General features: G+C 31.8%; 2 protein-coding genes across 2 annotated transcripts; both read left to right on the forward strand.

Annotated features, from left to right (window-relative positions):
• Window positions 1–266: 266 nt before the first annotated feature.
• LOC105139642 (WEB family protein At3g02930, chloroplastic) lies at window positions 267–4,524 on the forward strand. The gene is made up of 3 exons (XM_011046158.1): window positions 267–688; window positions 1,277–1,484; window positions 1,873–4,524. Exons 1-3 carry the CDS (start codon window positions 672–674, stop codon window positions 4,186–4,188), a joined length of 2,541 nt encoding a protein of 846 aa, XP_011044460.1. The 5' UTR covers window positions 267–671; the 3' UTR covers window positions 4,189–4,524.
• A 9,449-nt stretch (window positions 4,525–13,973) lies between these two features.
• Window positions 13,974–18,857, forward strand: LOC105139644 (uncharacterized). The gene is made up of 7 exons (XM_011046161.1): window positions 13,974–14,242; window positions 14,373–14,474; window positions 14,546–14,660; window positions 15,600–15,715; window positions 16,266–16,454; window positions 17,051–17,193; window positions 18,420–18,857. Exons 1-7 carry the CDS (start codon window positions 14,118–14,120, stop codon window positions 18,599–18,601), a joined length of 972 nt encoding a protein of 323 aa, XP_011044463.1. The 5' UTR covers window positions 13,974–14,117; the 3' UTR covers window positions 18,602–18,857.
• Window positions 18,858–19,078: the final 221 nt, after the last annotated feature.

A 19,078-nucleotide genomic window follows, 5' to 3' on the forward strand; every position in this document is an offset into this window, starting at 1 on the left:
TTGTTCTATAACCACAGCCAACCATTATTTAAGGACACTTGTATATTTTAGGAACCACACGAACCTTAGATTTATTCAATTTCTTTATTTTAAAAAAAAAAATTAAGTTGATATCTAATAAATTATCTTGAATATACTAAATACCATCATCTTTAAAACCATTTTAAAAAAATAGTTTTGATTAATATAATTAATAAAAAAAACACCTATAATATCAAATAAGAAATCATTATTAAAGGAGTAACTTCCAAAGAGGGAAGAGAGAGAGTGGAACTACTTTCGTACGAGTGGCCTAACCACCGGAGACAGGAACACCAACCCAAATAACTTGGTTATCGTCTCTCCTTCTTAAATTCTCCTTCTTTCCTTTTCCTTTTTTATCTTTTGACTGTCTTCATTTTGGTTCTAACTTCAAGTACTAGAGAGTTGTGTTGTGTTTCCTTCTTCTGCTGTGTCACTTCTCTACATACAGTATCTATATTTCTCTCTGATTTGAAAAAGAAGAAGAAACAAAAAAAAAAAAAAAAACACCCACATTACATCACATTCTCTTACACAATGTCAGCATTTTAGCATTTACAACACAACCCACATCCCATTCAAAGAGAAAAAAAACACATTCTCTCTATCTGCACTTCTGCTATCCTATCATCATCAACTCGGTCAACAACATGTCTTCCAAAACCAGGTAAGAATAAGATCTGATTTTTTTTCCCCTTTTAGTTGCTGTTTTTACTTCAATGGGTGTTGCGAATTTAAATTTTGATTCCAAATATGGAATTTTCGTTCTTGATTATGTGATTATTGGGTTTGATCTGCTAGAGGGTTTTGAATTCAAAGTGCATATCCTTTTCTTTTCTTCTTTTTGTGTCACTCTACTTTTTCACTGCAACTGGAGTTTCCCTCTTTATCAATTGTGGATTTTGAGTTAACATTTGAAGTGGGTTTCGCTTCATTGATTTGTCTTAATCCTGATCTTTGCTTCATTATTATGTTCTTGTGATTTAGTTTCTTTCTTATTTGGATCTGTTCATGTAGCATTTCAGCCTCAAAAGTTAACATTTGATTTATGTATCTTTATATCTATGCTGGTGGATAAGTTTGATCTAAGTGTGGACTAATATGATTGTTGATTTATGTTTCCCAAATTTGGCGTAGATCCATCCTAATTTTGATTGGGGTTGAATTTTTTGTTATGTATGTCTTGAATTTTGTGTTTAATATATAGTGGGTTTTTATGTGATAGTGTAATGGCGGTACTTTAAATCTTGAACAGATCTGGTTTGTCTGAAACTCCTAGCAAACCATCACCAGCAACACCTAGAGTTAGTAAACTGAGCCGAGGAGTGGCTAAATCAGAGTCTGATTCACCATCTCCCTTGCAAAGTTCACGTCTTTCAGTTGACCGATCACCGCGATCCATTAACTCAAAGCCCACAATTGATCGACGGGCACCAAAGGTCACTAGTGCTACACCCCCTGAAGTAAGTGTGAATAAATGCAACCATTTTTTCTTGGTTCATCTTTGACGTTTTATGGCATGTTAGATTCTGCTTGCAAATGTGTTTGGTTTCTGGAAGAAGGAACTTTTGGGTTACATTGTTTTCAATGGATGCTGTATCCTTGTAACAAAAATGAAAGCATGGGAAAAACTGATTCTTGAAAATTCTTGAATTGGATATGTTTCCTTATGCTAGTATTGATAAATTGGATGTTAGAGCATGTTTCTTGTGCCATTTCAGTTAATGCCTTTTGATGTAAAAGGAGGTTTGTGGAAATGGAGCTGCATGTGTCCTAGCTATGTTTTATTTTGAATGGAAAGTGAAATTTTTGCTTTCCTGCATTTATTGATTGAATGAATTTGGCTATCAGAAACCAAAGACACGAGTGGTGAAGGGTTCAGAGTTGCAGGCTCAATTGAATGCTGTTCAGGAAGATTTAAAGAAAGCAAGGGAACAGATAGAATTTATTGAAAAAGAGAGGGCACAAGCGATTGATGAACTGAATCAAGCGCAGAAAGCTGCTGAGGATGCAAATGAGAAGCTTCAAGAAGCTTTGGTGGCGCAAAAGCGAGCCGAGGAGAATTCTGAGATTGAGAAGTTCCGAGCTGTTGAGTTGGAACAGGCTGGGATTGAGGATGCCCGGAAGAAGGAAGAGGAATGGCAGAAAGAGCTTGAAGCTGTAAGAAGCCAACATGCTCTGGATGTTACCACCCTTCTCTCTACCACTCAGGAGCTTCAAAGGTTGAAACAAGAACTGACTATGATTACTGATGCAAAGAACCAGGCACTGAGCCACGCTGATGACGCAACTAAGATTGCTGAGATTCATGCAGAGAAGGTGGAGATTCTTTCATCTGAGTTGACCCGGTTGAATGTATTACTTGATTCAAAGCTTGAAACAGAGGCCAATGAAAGCAACAAGATAGTGTTGCTGCTTAATGAGGAGATAGATTCATTGAAACAACAGCTTGAGAAATCTGAAGGTTTTGAGGATAAGTTGATTGAAAGAGAGGCTTTCATAGAACAGCTCAATGTTGAGCTTGAAGCTGCCAAGATGGCCGAATCTTATGCATGTAACTTAGTAGAGGAGTGGAAAAACAGGGTTGAGGAATTAGAGATGCAAGCTGAGGAAGCAAATAAGTTGGAGAGATCTACATCGGAGTCATTAGGTTCAGTCATGAAACAACTTGAAGCAAACAATGATTTATTGCATGATGCGGAAACTGAAATTGCTGCTCTTAAAGAGAAGGTTGGGTTGCTGGAAATGACAATTAGAAGACAGAAAGGGGATCTTGAAGAATCAGAACATTCTCTTGGCATGTTAAAGGAAGAAGCATCGGTCATGGCAAAAAAGGTTGAGTCTCTGATGTCTGAGTTGGAAACTGTGAAGGAGGAGAAAGCCCAGGCTTTGAACAATGAGAAGCTTGCAGCTTCTAGTGTTCAGAGTCTGTTAGAAGAGAAAAACAAGCTTATAACTGAGTTGGAGAACTCCAGAGATGAGGAGGAAAAGAGCAAGAAGGCAATGGAGAGTTTAGCTTCAGCCTTACATGAAGTTTCTGCGGAAGCAAGAGAAGCCAAAGAAAGGCTAGTATCCAATCAAGTGGAGCATGAAAACTATGAAACCCAAATAGAAGACTTGAGATTGGTCCTAAAGGCAACTAATGAAAAATATGAAACTGTGCTTGATGATGCAAAACATGAGATTGATCTTCTTAGAAACACTGTTGAAGAATCCAAGAATCAATTTCAGAACTCCAAGGCTGAATGGGATCAAAAAGAAAAAAATCTGGGGAATTTTTTAAGGAAATCAGAAGAAGAAAACTCCTCGCTGGAAAAAGAAATAGATAGGTTGGTGAATTTGCTGACACACACTGAGGAAGAAGCTTGTGGAATGAGGGATGAAGAAGCTCATTTGAAGGATAGCCTGAAGGAAGTAGAAGCTGAGGTGATTTCTTTGCAGGAAGCTCTTGGGGAAGCAAGGGTTGAGAGCATGAAACTAAAAGAGAGTTTATTGGACAAAGAAAATGAGTTGCAGAACATTTTTCAGGAAAATGAAGAGCTCCGGACTAGGGAAGCTTCCTCGCATAAGAAGGTTGAGGAGTTATCTAAGTTGCTTGAAGAAGCTATGGCTAAAAAGCAAATGGAGGAAAATGGTGAGCTCACAGATAGTGAAAAGGACTATGATTTGCTTCCAAAGGTTGTTGAGTTCTCTGAAGAAAATGGACATGTGAGAGAAGAGAAGCCCACAATGGAGCTTCCACTACAGCAATCCAATGAAATGAACGCGGAAAATGCACAGGAACAGATTAATGGCGTGACAAGCAAGGCTGCTCAGATTGATGCTCACAAACTTGAGAATGTGAATGGAAATCCAAGGGCAGATGAGAGCAAAGAGAAGGAGGATGATTCTGTGGAGGTTGAATTTAAGATGTGGGAGAGCTGCAGGATTGAAAAGAAGGAGTTTTCACCAGAAAGAGAAACAGAGCATGAATCCTCCTTCGAGGATGAAGTGGACTCCAAGGTTGGTGGTGAGAGCTTTGATCAAATAAATGGTTTATCTTCAACAGAAAATGTTGATGATGGTGGAAGCTCGCCTTCAAAGCAGCAGCAACAGAAGAAGAAGAAGCCTTTGCTCCGTAAGTTTAGTAACCTACTCAAGAAGAAGGGAACTAGCAACCAGAAGTAGGGGGGCGGTAACCAGTTATGGCCTGACATATGCCCTGTTTAGCAGGCAGGTATATTTGATAATATTCTTCAACTGATTGTTTACTTTGTTGTTTTTGCTTTTGATTTTCAGATAGGTTTATAAGGAAGAGGTTTGTATTATCATTTGGTTTTCCCTCATTTGATTTGATTACACGTAGGGGTGTATCTTGCATGTCATGGACATTTTTTCTTTCTCCTTGCCCTTGTCTAAATTCATGAAAAGGAGTGGTGTATAATTGTATTTTAATGTGCTTTCGTGATTTTACATTAAAAAAAAGTTTATTGTTAATTGTTGGTGAAGATGTAGGATTAAATTGATTGGGACCGAAATTGTTCTTTATGAATTTCCCTTTCTTCTGTCACAAAAAATTTCACTATTTTCAGAGGTGACAACTCTTCAGAACAGCCAGATGAAGTATTGTAAGTTTCTTTTGAGTAAACTGAAATGGCTTTTAGTAATGCATGAGCTAAACAGGGATTGATAATAACTCAATGGTAGGTATTTAGCATGAGGTAAAGCAGGAACTTGTTGCCTCCATATTTACATGTTCTGGGAAATGCCAAATTGCCCAGAATTTACAGAGAGATCGGATGTGCTCGCTTGAGCTTGCAAGGGGGACTAGCCATTGTAATGACTGTCCTGAGCGAAGAGATGATACGTGGAAAATGGTTCTGAATTACTGATTCAAACACCTGTGGAAGTCTTTCAATGTCTCCTTGACAGTAACCTCAAAATAAAATGACCCGGGAATGTCTAATTGTAGGCAAGGAAAGAGAGAGTGCTCCGCCGCATGGGAGCCTACTTTTTTAGCGAGGTGGTCTGAGAAATGCAGAGCAAGATCTCCTGTTTTATCGAATTGTTCTTTACTAATTGGCTTGGTTTTTGTGACCTGCAATAATTACCTAAACATTAAAATGTGTTTCACTTTTTCGACAATAGACTTGGATGTGATGGCACTTCACTCTCTTTATACGACAATGAAGCACCTTAACATGATCCAAGTCTTTAAATGATGAAGTATCATCACATATAACTGAAGTCTTTTAGCATGTTTAGCTCGCTTCTTTCTTTCTTACTTTCCTTCTTTCTTTTTTGTTTTTTCAGATTGGCCCTTCAAATTTTTTTCTCTTTTGATATGATTTTTTTGGCCTAATTATTCAATTAGATAAAGTTTTCAATTCATTTAGAAATCAACTACTATACTACAAAAGTTAGGGTTTTCCCACCTACTTCAGTGCAAGGTGGATCCCTTTTTTATTTTTTTTTAAAAATGAATTCTATCTTTAAATTTTTTTCTCTTTGGATTGAATGCATTTTGAATTCTTTTTCTGTCCATATTTTATTGATTTTAAATTAGTTTTATAATTTATTTTAATTTTTTTATGAGGTTATTATTATTTCAAATAAATATTCTAATATGTGATTGATTGATTTATTATTATTATATTATTAAATAAAAAATAATTTATAAAAATATTTTTAAAAACCTTAGTAGAATCCATTATTTGAATTTGAGTTATAAGTTTATCGGGTTAAATTATAAAGTCCAGATCGATATAATATGTCATTGTTTTTATATTAAAAAATATATATATTATTTTGAAATTTTTTAAAACAAACTATATTTTTATTAATCATTCAAATTATTTATTAACATATAAAATTAATTAAATCATGTAAAGATAACCCTTATATAAATTAACTTGCATGCGCCGCAAGCAACCTTGGATCGGGGAGCAATAATATGGTTGTTCTTGCAAAAGCCTTTTAAAATATGAAAATAAAAATAGAAACAAAGTAAAAAGATGTTAAAAATAAGTGGAGATGCAGCACACTTGATTACAATGGAAATAAAATCTATAGAAAAGGGTAAAGTGGTCATTAATGGGTATATACAAGTATGATAGTAATTATATTTTAAAATGTATTTTGTTTGGAAATATATTAAAATTATTTTTTTTATTTTAAAAATTATTTTTGATATTGTTATATTAAAATAATAAAAAAATATTAATTTAGAATAAAAAATTAAAAAAATAAAATTTTTCAAAAATGTTTTTAAAATATAAAAACAAATACATCCATAATAATAAAAAACAGCAAAAGGGAAAGCAACGCGATAGGTCATAGGGCACTCAAGGGGCAGTGGTGTCTGCGAATCAAATCAAAATTAGAGAGGTAGCGATTATCTTCTTATTGAAGGAATTCACATCCAATTCATGAGCAGAGGAAGTGCTAGTCATCCTGCGATGGAGAGGGCAGCATAGCAAGCAAATAAGATGTGATTTCAAGACATTGATAGAGATGCAAGCACATCTTTACACACAACGTTTTTCGCACGCATTGAAGGATTCCCTTCAGCATCACATGTGATGATGATCTTCAACAAATGATTTGGCAAAGCAAATTACAGGGAAAATAGATTCTTTTTGACCCAGAGAGTCCTGCAACTAAAAGGGATAACCTTGCTAATTAGAGCTTATGCATCACCTAATTAGAGCTTATGCATCACCTAATTAGAGCTTTCAATTGTGAATTGTTGGTAAAGATTTCCTCGTCTAAAAAATTGAAAGGACAACCCATTTGAATGTTCTAGCTGGAGTCCATTTTAGAGTACCTAGCTGTGAAAAAAAAGTAGAAATAGAGCTGCAAGAACATCTAGCTATGGAGCCGACAATCCAATGGAAAGGGGAACAAAAAAGGGGAAAGTGCTGAGTAAAAAAATAAACTTTAACCAGCCTAAAGAGGGAAGGAGCTGTCCTGCACCTCAAAGCTCGAAAATTAAAAGGGGAAAAAAGGAGAGCATCATAAAAGATGAGATAGTAGAGCCTCGTAGCAACAGACAACCGAATGGCAAACCAGAAACGAAATTGGCAATCCTCCCAATGCGACCTAGGACGAAAACACCCAAGGAGAAGAAAGAGCCATATCGCAAGAAAACAAAGCCTCGGGGCAGCAAAGGAGACTCAATCGCTAGAGGATCCGAGCAACGAACACATTCCCACTACCTTGAAGCACGAAAGCCACTTCAACTAGAGAATAACTAGTATAGTGGTCCGTTGCTCTGCAATAGTAGTTTAAAAAATATATATTAAAATATGAAAAATATTTTAATAGTGTTATTAAATATAATTAAGTAGATTAATTTTTAAATTTGTATTTAATTTTTTGTTAGATTTCAGATAGGTGAGTATTATCAAAAAATTATCTTAATCCAATAATTTAATATGTTAGATGAGGTTGCAATAAATAATTTATATTATTCTTTAACACATTTCGTTAAGTGAAAGTCTTTTGAATTTAAAACTTATATAACTTCATACTTGTACTTAATTTTTATCAAATAAATAGAGATGGTAAGATCCAAACTCGTAATTGTTTGGTCATCAAGGTTTTAATATCATGTTAAAAAATCATTTCAACCCAATAATTTAAGAGATTAGGTAAGATCCCAAGATATGATTTATATTATTCTCTAACAGATTTTACAATTATAACAGACCAGACACCTTGGGTTTGAAAACCATGCTAGGCTTAGATATTTTAGGTCTAACAATCATGCACAGCAGGTCTCGAGTTCGAGTCAAGGTATGCATCTCTTATAAGAGCCTGGAACAGCCGGGGTTTTACTCATTCACCTGGACCCACAAAGTGCAATTTCCGAGAGGTGAGGTTTTCCTTGAATCCAACAAAAAAAGGCTAGCAATCATGCCTACCAAAGTAACTTGGGTCTAACAGTCTTATTAAGCTCAAGTTGCATAGGTCTAGCAGCCATGCCAAACGCAGGCGCCTCGTTGTTATACCTATGTAGTTTGAGCATGACATACTTGTTAGATCTAAGGCGCTTGGGTTGGCATAGTTACTAGATGCAAGATGCTTGAGTCTAGCATGGTTGTCAGACTCAGGCATAAGTCTGATATTTTTTTTTTTAGCTTAGCTTAACGTGGGTCAACATGGAAAAATTAAAAAAAAAATGAGGTTTTAATAGTTCATATGAAAAAATTAAAAAATAATCCATGTAGATATAAGCTAAAATATTATTTCAAAAGGTTTTTTTATCCTGTATCAAGAAGATATTATCTTATTTTATTATTTTGAAGTAATCAAACCAAAAATATTTTGTATCTCACATTGAAAAAATAACATATTCTTGTAGTATTTATATAGTGAACTTGATTTGAGTCAGTAAACAACTGAAAATGATAAAAAGAGGGAGGGGAGTCGCTAGCTAGGAGGACAAACACATTTGAAAGGGGTCTTTATTGGGTTCTGCTAGGTCACACAAGTCCTGGGTTGATCTGCTAGGCCGGGACTAATAACCAGTGTTAAAAATCAAAAACTGAGCTTAATAGCGTTAATTATAACTTATTCTATTTTTCTCTTATTCAATAAAATCAATTAATTGATTCTTAAAATTTAGATCATGTCAGACTCAAGCGCGAGTCTGACATGTTTGTCAAATCTAAGGTTCTTAGGCTTAGAATAGTTGTCATACCAAAGTATTTTATTTCTAACATCTAGAATTTACATAAATTTTGTAAGTCAGGCAAAGATAATGGTTTTGTTGAGGATCAAAATACTTATGCAAATGTGTTGAATGGTCTAAGGATATATAACAAATAATTCTCTATAAACTTATGATGTATTGTTAAGAAAAAAGTCAGACTCAAGCGTTTAGGTATAGCAACTATGCTAGACCCATGCGCTTTTTTAAAAAATATAAAAATTCACTTATAATTGTTTTTATGATCATATATTTTAAATTTCCATAGATACTAATGGTTATAATGTATAATAAACTTTCCTTGTAACAAACTTTGACAATTAAATCATACCATAATATCTCAAATTTTAAAAAGCATGAATCCTTTAAAAAAGTGTTCAATACTTAAATGGAAACATAAAATTAATATTTTTATCCACAATTCATATAAAAAAGATAAGTTTTTTTTTGAAAACTTGAAATAAATCACTTAACTCAACATTTTTTTTTCATTCTTTTCTTTTTAAATATAACAAATTTATAAAATAAATAACACAAACAAAAAAGAGTTTACAGTTAAGTTCTACTACATATAAATGGAAAATCATGCTTGAATGAGATAGCGTTTATTTTTGCAGTCTAATCATACTTTTAAAAAATTTTAAACTTTTTTATCCAAGCACGGGTCTGAAATGGTTGTCAGGTCTAGGTGCATGGATTTATGATGGTTACCAAGCTCAAGTGCTTGAGTCTAAATCTAAGATACCTGGGTATAAAAAACATGTCTAATTTGATAAATAACAAAAGAAGAGTAAGTGTACATTTTAGTTGTTAGGATATAGAAAAGAAAGAAAAAATACAAATAATTAATTATTGATTGTAATCTAACCATTATCTATCTACACGGCCACAACAATATAAAAAAACATGTTTGTTCATCTAGTGACACAATAAATATCCAGATTTGACTATTAAAAAATATCGGACGCGTCTTATTAATGACACAAGTACTATCCATTCATTGAAAAGAAAAAAAAAATTATAATTCTAAGTTAATTCAATAATTTTTCTACATCATTTAGCCTTTACTGTAATGTGACTAGAAACTGACCCATACGTGCAGACATAGTGATTAAAAACATTCGGTAATTTTTCTATATCATTGAGCTTTTACTCATGAAACTGACCCATAGCTTTTACTATATCATTAAAAAAAAAAAAGCATAAAACCCGAGACGCGCTAATCCCATATGTTCAACAAAAAAAAAAAGCACGTGAAAAATAGAGGGCGAGAAAAACATTCCAAGCCTCCGAGTCCACGACAAACTCAACTCACATGCCATCGTGATTCACTCCTGAGTATTGGTTCCATAAAGCTAAAAATAAAAATAAAAAAAGATTTGTCAATAAGTGAGGGAAGATACTTCAATTTTAAGCCTGTGATATTAAAATATTATATGTTATGCATCCTTTTTATTAAAAAGCATGCATGACCATCTGGCCTGAGGTCATTTCGTACAATGCCTTATGTCTGCTCAGACACCTTTTCCGGCCTCAGGAAAATAAACAATACCGTCTCTTTCTCTGAGTGTTTTCCTCCATGCCTCATCGTCAACGTCATGTGGCTTGTCAGCGCATATCATTTGCATGCTTGTTTGACTAGTTGTAAATTAAAATCATGCATTGTTGCACCTTATCCTAATCCAAGGTAATAGATAATAGATAGATAAATATTAGATATAATATAAATAATATAAAGATATTAAATTGATTGAGGATTCATAATTTTCGGTTAATTAAATAAAATGTTTCATATATTTTTAAATAATATTAATTAAATTTTTTTTACATAAGATAAAATGAAATTTAAAAAAGAATTTCAAATCTTATCAAATAATTAATTATTATAATATTAATAATGAATATAATTCAATAAAAATAGACATATTCCAACTTCAAATATCTAAATCTAAATATTTTTATTAAAAAATAATAGTTATATTAAAAAATTAGTCACTTGGAGATTAATTCAAACCACAAGTAATTTTTTTAATATTTAGAAAATTATGATATGTTGCTAGATGTTATATTTCATCTTTAAATATAGATCAATTAATTTGTTTTATTTGATAATAAATTAAAATTTTTTAATTTAATTTTATTTACTTTTATGATTTATATTTGAATTAAAGTATCACTCATATTATGATTTACTTTGCTATTTCTAGAAATTCAGAGTGGTGGAAAAAAAACAAATAAACATCTTATCGAAACGAAATTGTCTGTCTCTTTCGTTGAAAATAGCACAAAATTGGTTAAAAAATTATTTTCTTACAAACAAATATTATATATATATATATGTATGTATGTATGTATGTATGTATATGAAACCGTTTGTGTTATCTATGGTTATATTACAAGACTTGTTTACAAAGAAATAGAGTATACATAAAAATAAATGGATCGCGGTATTAGGATTCATATCACCATATATATTAATTGTGATTTTTTTTCAATAAAGTCGAGAAAAGCTTGGTTATTTAAGAAGTAACAAAATATAATTTAAAATGAAAAAATATTGAAATAATGTAGATTATAGTTAATTAGATCAATTCTAGAAAAAAAAAATAACTTTCTTTTCCCGTACTTGGCTGATATCCTTTCAAAAAGATTCCCCCACCAATAAGGGAATGAGTTTGATACCTTCTAATTTTTAAAAATAATTAATTTTTAAAAATAAAAATATCATAAAAATATTTTTTAAGGAATTAAAAACCATGTCCAAGAAAATTGCGATGAAATATAAAATTTTATAATTTTTTATTTATATTATTTAAAAATATGATAATAATTATTTTAAAAAATATTTTTTATTTATAAATGTATCAAAATAATTTTTTTATTTTTTAAAAATTATTTTTAATATCAACATATCAAAATAATTTAAAAATATCAATAAATATTAATTTTAAATTAAAATACAAAAAAATTTAAATTCTTTTAAAATATAAAAATAAAAATAAAGTTAAAAAAACAAAATTAATGGACATGGTGGAGGGCCGTTTGTTTCATCACCTGCTTGGATTTGTACTTTCTAATACTGGAATGGTTTCAAGACTCGCACACTTGTAGTTATGATACAAATAATAAAGTCTATAGGTAATGACACATCTATGGTTCATATTACACTAAAACAACTAAAATATGATTAAAAAAACATAATATATTATTTTGCATTTAATATGTGCATATGTGATGAAAGATTTAGAGCATGGAGATTTTGAAATAATAATAACAAAATAAACTAAAATAGAAAATTGATTTGGAATCGTAGTAAATACTATTTGTATATTCTACATGTACTATATATTAGAGTGATACTTTCTTTTTTTTTTTTTTTATTAATTAAGTTCTTTGATAACAAAGTTGTACTATATATTAGAGTGATACTTTCTTATTTTTTTCTAATTTTTTTATTTTTTTTATTAATTAAATTGTTTGATAACAAAATTGATAGCAAATTGCTACATATTTATTATTTAGGATAAAATTTTAAAAAATAACATAAAAAATAAACTGAGAAAATAGATAGTGTTGCTATAGGTGGTGCAAAAAGTACAATTTAGTCCTTCAATTTTTAAAATTAGATCCTTTTGGTCTATTATGTTTTTATAAATTCGGTTTTAGTATAAAATTGTATTTTTATTATTTTTTAGTTTCTAGATTAATAAAGAGAGAGAAAATTTCATCACATTCCAACATAGAGAAAGAAAGTCGTTGTTTTTACAAATCTTAATTATCATATTGGTTAATTTTAGTGTTTATAAATTTTATTTGATGAAAGTAGTTTGATGGTGGTTATTTAGAACCTTAATATTATCTAAAATAGCATATCAAAGCCAAGAAATGTTTTTTTAACCTGGTTTGTTTTCATGTTTGGAGATTTTTTTGGGTTTTTAAGTTGATAAATTGGTTTGTTTATAAAGTGTTTTTTATTTTTTTTTGTTAAAATAAGTTTTTATTAGTCTGATTATAAATTCAAAAATACTTTATAGTTTCTTTTTATTAGTTTATCTTTGTATCGTATTACATCCTAATTATTCAATAAAAAAAATACTTGACTGTAATTTTTATTTTTTATGTAGAAATTATAATAAATTTTAAGTTGTTTTTAATAAATGCATTTTAGGAGCTTTATTTAACTCTAACAATTGTAACTCAATTTTTTTGCAGGACCATCAAAGAATAAGTGAGTTGATATACCTAACAAATATATGTAATATCCATAAAAGTTTTAACCCAATTTAATATATTCAATCTGCTTATGTCTAAAAAAACAAAATGAGTTGGATTTATATTGTGTAAAATAAATTAAGTTAAATATAATTACCAATGGTAATACTTGATGGTAACTTTTTAAATTAGATGTTTCTTTCTAAAAAAATAAAACATTAAATATCTAACTTTTTCTGCTTTTTTTTAAATAAAAATCACCATGATATCAGATAATATCAATTAAAATAAAAATAGAAAGCATAAAATAATAATAATATCAAATTACATCATCAATAACCTATAGGCCAGAACCATAACAATTGAACCATGTCCTAACTCAAAAATCTAGGGGCAAAATTTGGATATAATCTCTAGCCTCTCGAGCTAGATTCTAGCTTGAACTCCAAGCATGATTCATGCTCATTTTCGACTTTTGAACCCCATTTAACTCTCAAAATATATAATTATAGAAGGGGTGTTCAATTCTTGTGATCGAATCTTCATTATCAAATTCAAGAGCAGCAAGACAAGCTAGAGAGAAGGGATTACATGAAATAATTAGGTAAATCATCCGAGAGAATGGGATTGAGGTTAAGAGGGGTGAAGACTCAAACAACAAATAAAAGGGAAAACGTGTCTTAGGGTTTAATTAAATTTCTATTCAATACCCTTTTAGCTGGGTCAAATATGGTTGAATCAATTTCAGTTTTAAAAAATCGAAACTAAAATGAATCAGATTTTTTTAAATTAATTTTTTGATTTTTTTTAGTTTGGTTTTTTTAATTCTTTTTTAAGTGGGTGGTTTTTTTAACACCAATAAACAAGTTTTCATATCAATTTTTTTTAATTTTAAAAACGAAAATAAAAAAATAAGAAACGAAAACAATAGCAAGCATCACTTCAAATTTCAGATGTTTTGGTGTACCGGTACGATTCAGTGTGTTTGGCATCAGTGTCACAAATGACCCGTAGGCCGAACCCACCAATGGGAATAAACAAAAGAAAAAACCAAACCAATTCTCTTAAAGAACGTAAACAAGAAAGAGAAGAGAATAAATCTCTTGAGGTTTCTCTTTCTTTCCCTACAAGATAAGAAAATTCTTTTTTACAAGACTCGATCACTCCTTGCTTGACAAGTCATAGAATCATCATGTGGCTAGAGATCATCTGTTGTCTGATCGTTTACATGTTGTTCAAATGCTTCTTCTCCGACGATGACGACGTTTTAGAGGTCGAATCCTCTGACACCAATGCACTTTTCAACGTAGCTAACAAGTACGTACCTGTAACTATCTGCATATAGTAATTTTCAAAATTGTTTCTTCTTCTTCTTGTTCTTAACATTAATCATCATCATGAGCTAATTGGGTTTTTATTTTTATTGTGTTTTTTCTTTGAATTGAAGGCTTGAAAAGCTATATGGAGGAAAGGTTTATATAGGGCTCCGAATTCCGGATGCTGACACTGGTTCAAGGCAAAATATAGATATAGTTCTTGTCACCAAAGGGTAAATGAAAATTTTAAGATAAAATATGTTATGAAGACAACAAGAATTATTGTTTTGATTTAACTTTACAGTGAGGCAGTGGTGATTTCTGTCAAGAATTTCTCGGGATTTGTATCAATCAGTGGTGATGGCAGCTGGGTTTGTGAAGGCGAAGGTAGGCACAAACCAGAGCGTCATCCTGATCCTGTAAGTTTTTCTTTCTTTCTTTCTTTCTTGGATACTTAATTACTCTGATACATGATTATAATAGCTTTCATGTTGGGGAAAAGTAATAAGGCCATTGCCCCAAGAGGCCCAGCATTGAACTTCTGTTGATATTTGCGGCATGAGGGGTTAAGAATGCGATTGATCCTTCTTTTGAAAATGTAACCATTTAACCAAAATGGGATAAAAAATCCAGTTACTGGAGCTTACTTCCCATTTTCTCCCTGAATTATGGATTCCAATAGACAGAAATAAATTCTCTTGGAAGCACTGGTGACTTTGAGTGATTGAATAAAAAACCAACTATTGCTGCCTAGTCCAATCTTTTTTTGTTTCCTGACAAAAAATGGAACAAGAAATTGTATTTAAGAATAGATGAAGAATAAATACATTATAGAAAATGAGTGACTGTCCAAAGCTTTTGCAATGAACTATTACGAAAGCAACTATGCTCTAGACTCGACCCTAATGTATTTATTGCCAAACCCATGAGACACGAGCGTTGTTTTATTCAATGTTATACAGACAACACAATTAACTATGTCTTAAAATGAAGAGAAAAAATACAATAAAATCAGCAGATAAACTTCTTGATTGATTGCATAACCGTTGCAGCACAGCAGCATCGTTATGTTTTTGTTAGTTTTGTTGTCATAATAAAAAAATCTAATGCAACCAGCTGATCTAGCTTCTGCAACATCTTTAATCACTGGCATTGTATTTATTTCTATGCTTACAGTTTCATGTTCCTTTGCTATAGTTGCTTGGCAAGCTAATTTTTGGATACTGCTGTTGCTCCAAAATAATATCTTGTATATTTGTTTCTGGATATAACAGAGTATGGATTTTTGACTCCAGTGCAAAAACATGAACTTGTTTTTGGCCACTGCTTGATCAGAATATTATTCTCTTCTTTCTCAGGTGGAGGAGACTAAAAAGCAAGCTTCAATTCTTGAATCATATCTTGAGCAAAGGGGAGTTGCCCTACCTGACGGATATTTGTCTTGCAAAGTTGTACTTCCCAATCCTAAGTTGCAGTATGTGTTCAAAACATATGTATTATAAGCTATGTAGTTTAGTTGACTCAAAATGAAAAACTAAATGATTGAAGTATATACCCAAATTGAAGTGCACGTACACACATACACACACTCACACTTCTGGCCTGATAAGGAGCAAGCCAGATGAAATTGTTTGTGCATTTGGTTATGTTTCTAATATTATGCTTTTTTGAAAAGTCCTCTTGAATAAAGAAACTACAGTAACAAATTCTAGATTGGACTCTTGTTTAGGTTTAAGTGGACTGGAAGAGTTTATAAATTGAGATTGCACGAGTTAAAGTACCATTTTTGTTGTTAGTAGCAACATAAGATAACAATCTTGTCTTCCAGTGTGAAAAACTTTTGTTCTCTGATGACATTGTTTTTCTGTTGTGCTCCTTGGTCTCTACCTGGACCCGATGAAAAAAAATGGGACCACTTATTATGGACTTGTTGATTTTAAAACAGGTTGTTTCTGTCATACTTTTTCATTCATGAGTATTTGGATATACCTGTGTTTTCTTGTATCTGAAACATCTCTTCGCAGTACAATCCATTCAGGCTATTTTCCACCCGAGGTTATTACCCATGACCAATGGGTACTTCTGAAACCTGAACCAAAAGGCCTATTTTCTGGTTGGAAAAAGGGTTCCTTTAGTGGTGGAAAGAAGGAGATGCAGGAATCTATACATCAGAAACTCAACTTCACTCTCAGCACAGCTCCTGTGTGGGACAGGTTTGCTGCTCTGTGCCTCAGATTTTTATATACCTGCTCTCTGGTTATGAGTGCATTCTTTCTGTATTGTTGTGCATTTGGTCAAAAAGTGATTTCCAGCAGCTTGGATTAACATCATTAAACATACCAGGTCCTTGTGAAAAAAGAGAGGAAAGAAGAGTATCCGGCTTTCAATATTTAATCATTTGTGTTATAAGTTCTTTGATGCTTTCTGGGCCAAGATTGTCAAGTAGGGACTAGGGAACTAGAAAAGTACAAAGAGAGGTGGTCTTCAACAGTAATCATTCTAAATGTTCTACTGGTTCACAAATTGCTAGATTCCACACCCTATGATTTCTTAGGCTCATTGAATTACGGTTAAACTGATGCTTGAGCCAGGAACATTGTAGTGATGCAGCTGATTGTGTGTACTGTGTCCCTAAGAAAGGAGGTGAATTTGTGTTCTTATGGTGGTCTGTTTTTTACGCTGCATGTCCCTTCCCATTCATCCAAGTTGAAGCCATAAACTACAATTCTCATCAGTTTGATTTTTCTGTGAGTTATGCTAAGCTGTGATTTACACTTGACACAAAAGAACTATTTCCAATTCTATGCAGGCTGGAGCTTAAGGGTAATAAATATGTCCTAGGAGAATTTCTGGAGTTCAAAGGAAAACAAGCAGATACCATGGCTTTGAGGAACATCAAAAGATCGAAAGTTGGTCGTTTAATCATTCAAAAGACAAGCATGTTTGGACTAGGTAATCACTCCAACATTTGCTCTGCTTTTCTATTTATGGAAACAATATTGATTGTTAATGAATATTTTTTTTCAAAAGGAACCTGAGTAATGCTTATTGTATTAATTCATTAATGATTAAGATTTTTAGGTATTGAGGAGTTTTAAGAAGAGTCCAAGATAGTAGTTTAGTAAATCAAATATAAACCCTTGGATCAAACTGAAATTTTAACAGCTGATTTTGAAGGCATCATTTTTTTTGAGTTAAAATTTCATGATGATTAAAGAACCGAAAAGCTTTCAAATAAGGTTTGGAAGTTACTGCGTGAGATTGTTTTTATTTACATTGTTGTATTTGGATTCTTTTTTAAATTTAGATTAGGATTTTTTATTTTACTATTTAGAAATACTAATGCTAAATGAAATAATTTCCTGGATTTGAAGTCTATCTAATATAAACAAAGATGTCTAGTTGATTTTAAGAACATTCAGATTATTAAGATTTTTTTATAAAAAATAAAATATTTTCTCTAATTCCGCAATAGTGATAGGGTTATAACATTCGGGTCCGAGAACCTTAATGTTTTTGCACGCTATAATTATTTAGAAATTTTGGTTTGGAATTAAATAAAACAAACTGTAAAATGCCATCTGAGTAGTCTTAAAAATTCCAGTAGGAACTTACTAGTGACATAAATTGATCCAGACAAGCTAAGACGAGTGTGAGCAGTCATAAGCACAACACTTAAAGGATTGTGAATAGTTTTGTGCTATAGTACTGCTGTTGCATGATGAGTAGCGAGTTCTTAAACAATCTCATACGAAGAGACCGTTAAGTATTGTGGTTTTATTTTGGTCTCATGTATAACTGGGTTTTAAATTTTGTTTTTGTAAAAGCTAAAATAACATGCTTTTTATTTATGAAACCCGCTTTTCATATATTTTACATGCAAAAATCTATTTCAGAGCAGTTTTAACTAAATATGTTTTTTTTTTCCTTCTAAATTACAACCTCAATAACTCATCATCCGGACTTGCTTAACACTCACACCCTACCAAAACAATGTTTTTGTTTAACTGTCCTTTTTCGTACTTCCTCTGTATAGTTAAGCTCATCCCTATTATAGTAACCAAAGCTCTATATAGCATTTGTAATTTTTATATGGAACAAGCATACATTCTGACAACCTATGCCCTTTTGCTTGTTTTTGCCTTTTCACTTCCCTGTTCAAAACTCAACACCTGCAGCCAATTCAAAGCTCCAGGTTTTGTACTCTGGCCGTGATTATCGAAGTGAAGGGGCTTCAGCTTCTGAGTTGAAGGAAGAAACCGTAAGATCAAGTACGGAGGTTCTGTTTCAGCCACAGAACTCCGCTAAAGTCCGCAAATTCAAGCTTTCTTCAATCATCTCCATGTCACTAAGTGCCTAAACATGCTCATGCTGAATACAAGTTATGCATTTCTGTGGAAGCTATTGGTCATAGGCTATGATGTCACCTTATGACTGCCTCCTTACGTGCAGGTGTGAAATTATAGTTCATATTGTAACTAAAACAACTAAATTATGACAAAAAAAATAATATTATTTTGCATTTAATATGTGCTTATGTGATAAAAGATTTAGAGGCATTGAGATTTCTAAATAACAATTACAAAATAAACTAAAATAGAAAGGTGGTTTGTAACCGTGCTAATTACTATTTGCACATTTTTAATGTAGCGGTATTTTTTTATTTTGACCTTTTAACTTATTTTTCAATCGATTGAGTCCTTTAACAGCCAAATTAATAGCCAATTACTTTGTATTTATGGGCTAGGGAAAAAATTGAAAAAAAAGAGAATCAACTTAAAAAATAAACTGAAAATAGATGATGTTTTTAAAGTTGGTGTGAAAAGTATAATTTAAT

The sequence above is a fragment of the Populus euphratica genome, unplaced genomic scaffold (assembly GCF_000495115.2).
Source record: "Populus euphratica unplaced genomic scaffold, PopEup_1.0 scaffold96.1, whole genome shotgun sequence".
NCBI classification, from domain to species: domain Eukaryota; kingdom Viridiplantae; phylum Streptophyta; class Magnoliopsida; order Malpighiales; family Salicaceae; genus Populus; species Populus euphratica.

Coding starts and splice junctions, on each gene's coding strand:
- LOC105139642 (XM_011046158.1), top strand. Junction 1,485..1,872: donor CTAGTGCTACACCCCCTGAA/GTAAGTGTGAAT, acceptor TTTGGCTATCAG/AAACCAAAGACACGAGTGGT.
- LOC105139644 (XM_011046161.1), top strand. CDS start 14,118: ATGTGGCTAGAGATCATCTGTTGTCTGATCGTTTACATGTTGTTCAAA. Junction 16,455..17,050: donor ACAGCTCCTGTGTGGGACAG/GTTTGCTGCTCT, acceptor AATTCTATGCAG/GCTGGAGCTTAAGGGTAATA. Junction 17,194..18,419: donor GACAAGCATGTTTGGACTAG/GTAATCACTCCA, acceptor CAACACCTGCAG/CCAATTCAAAGCTCCAGGTT.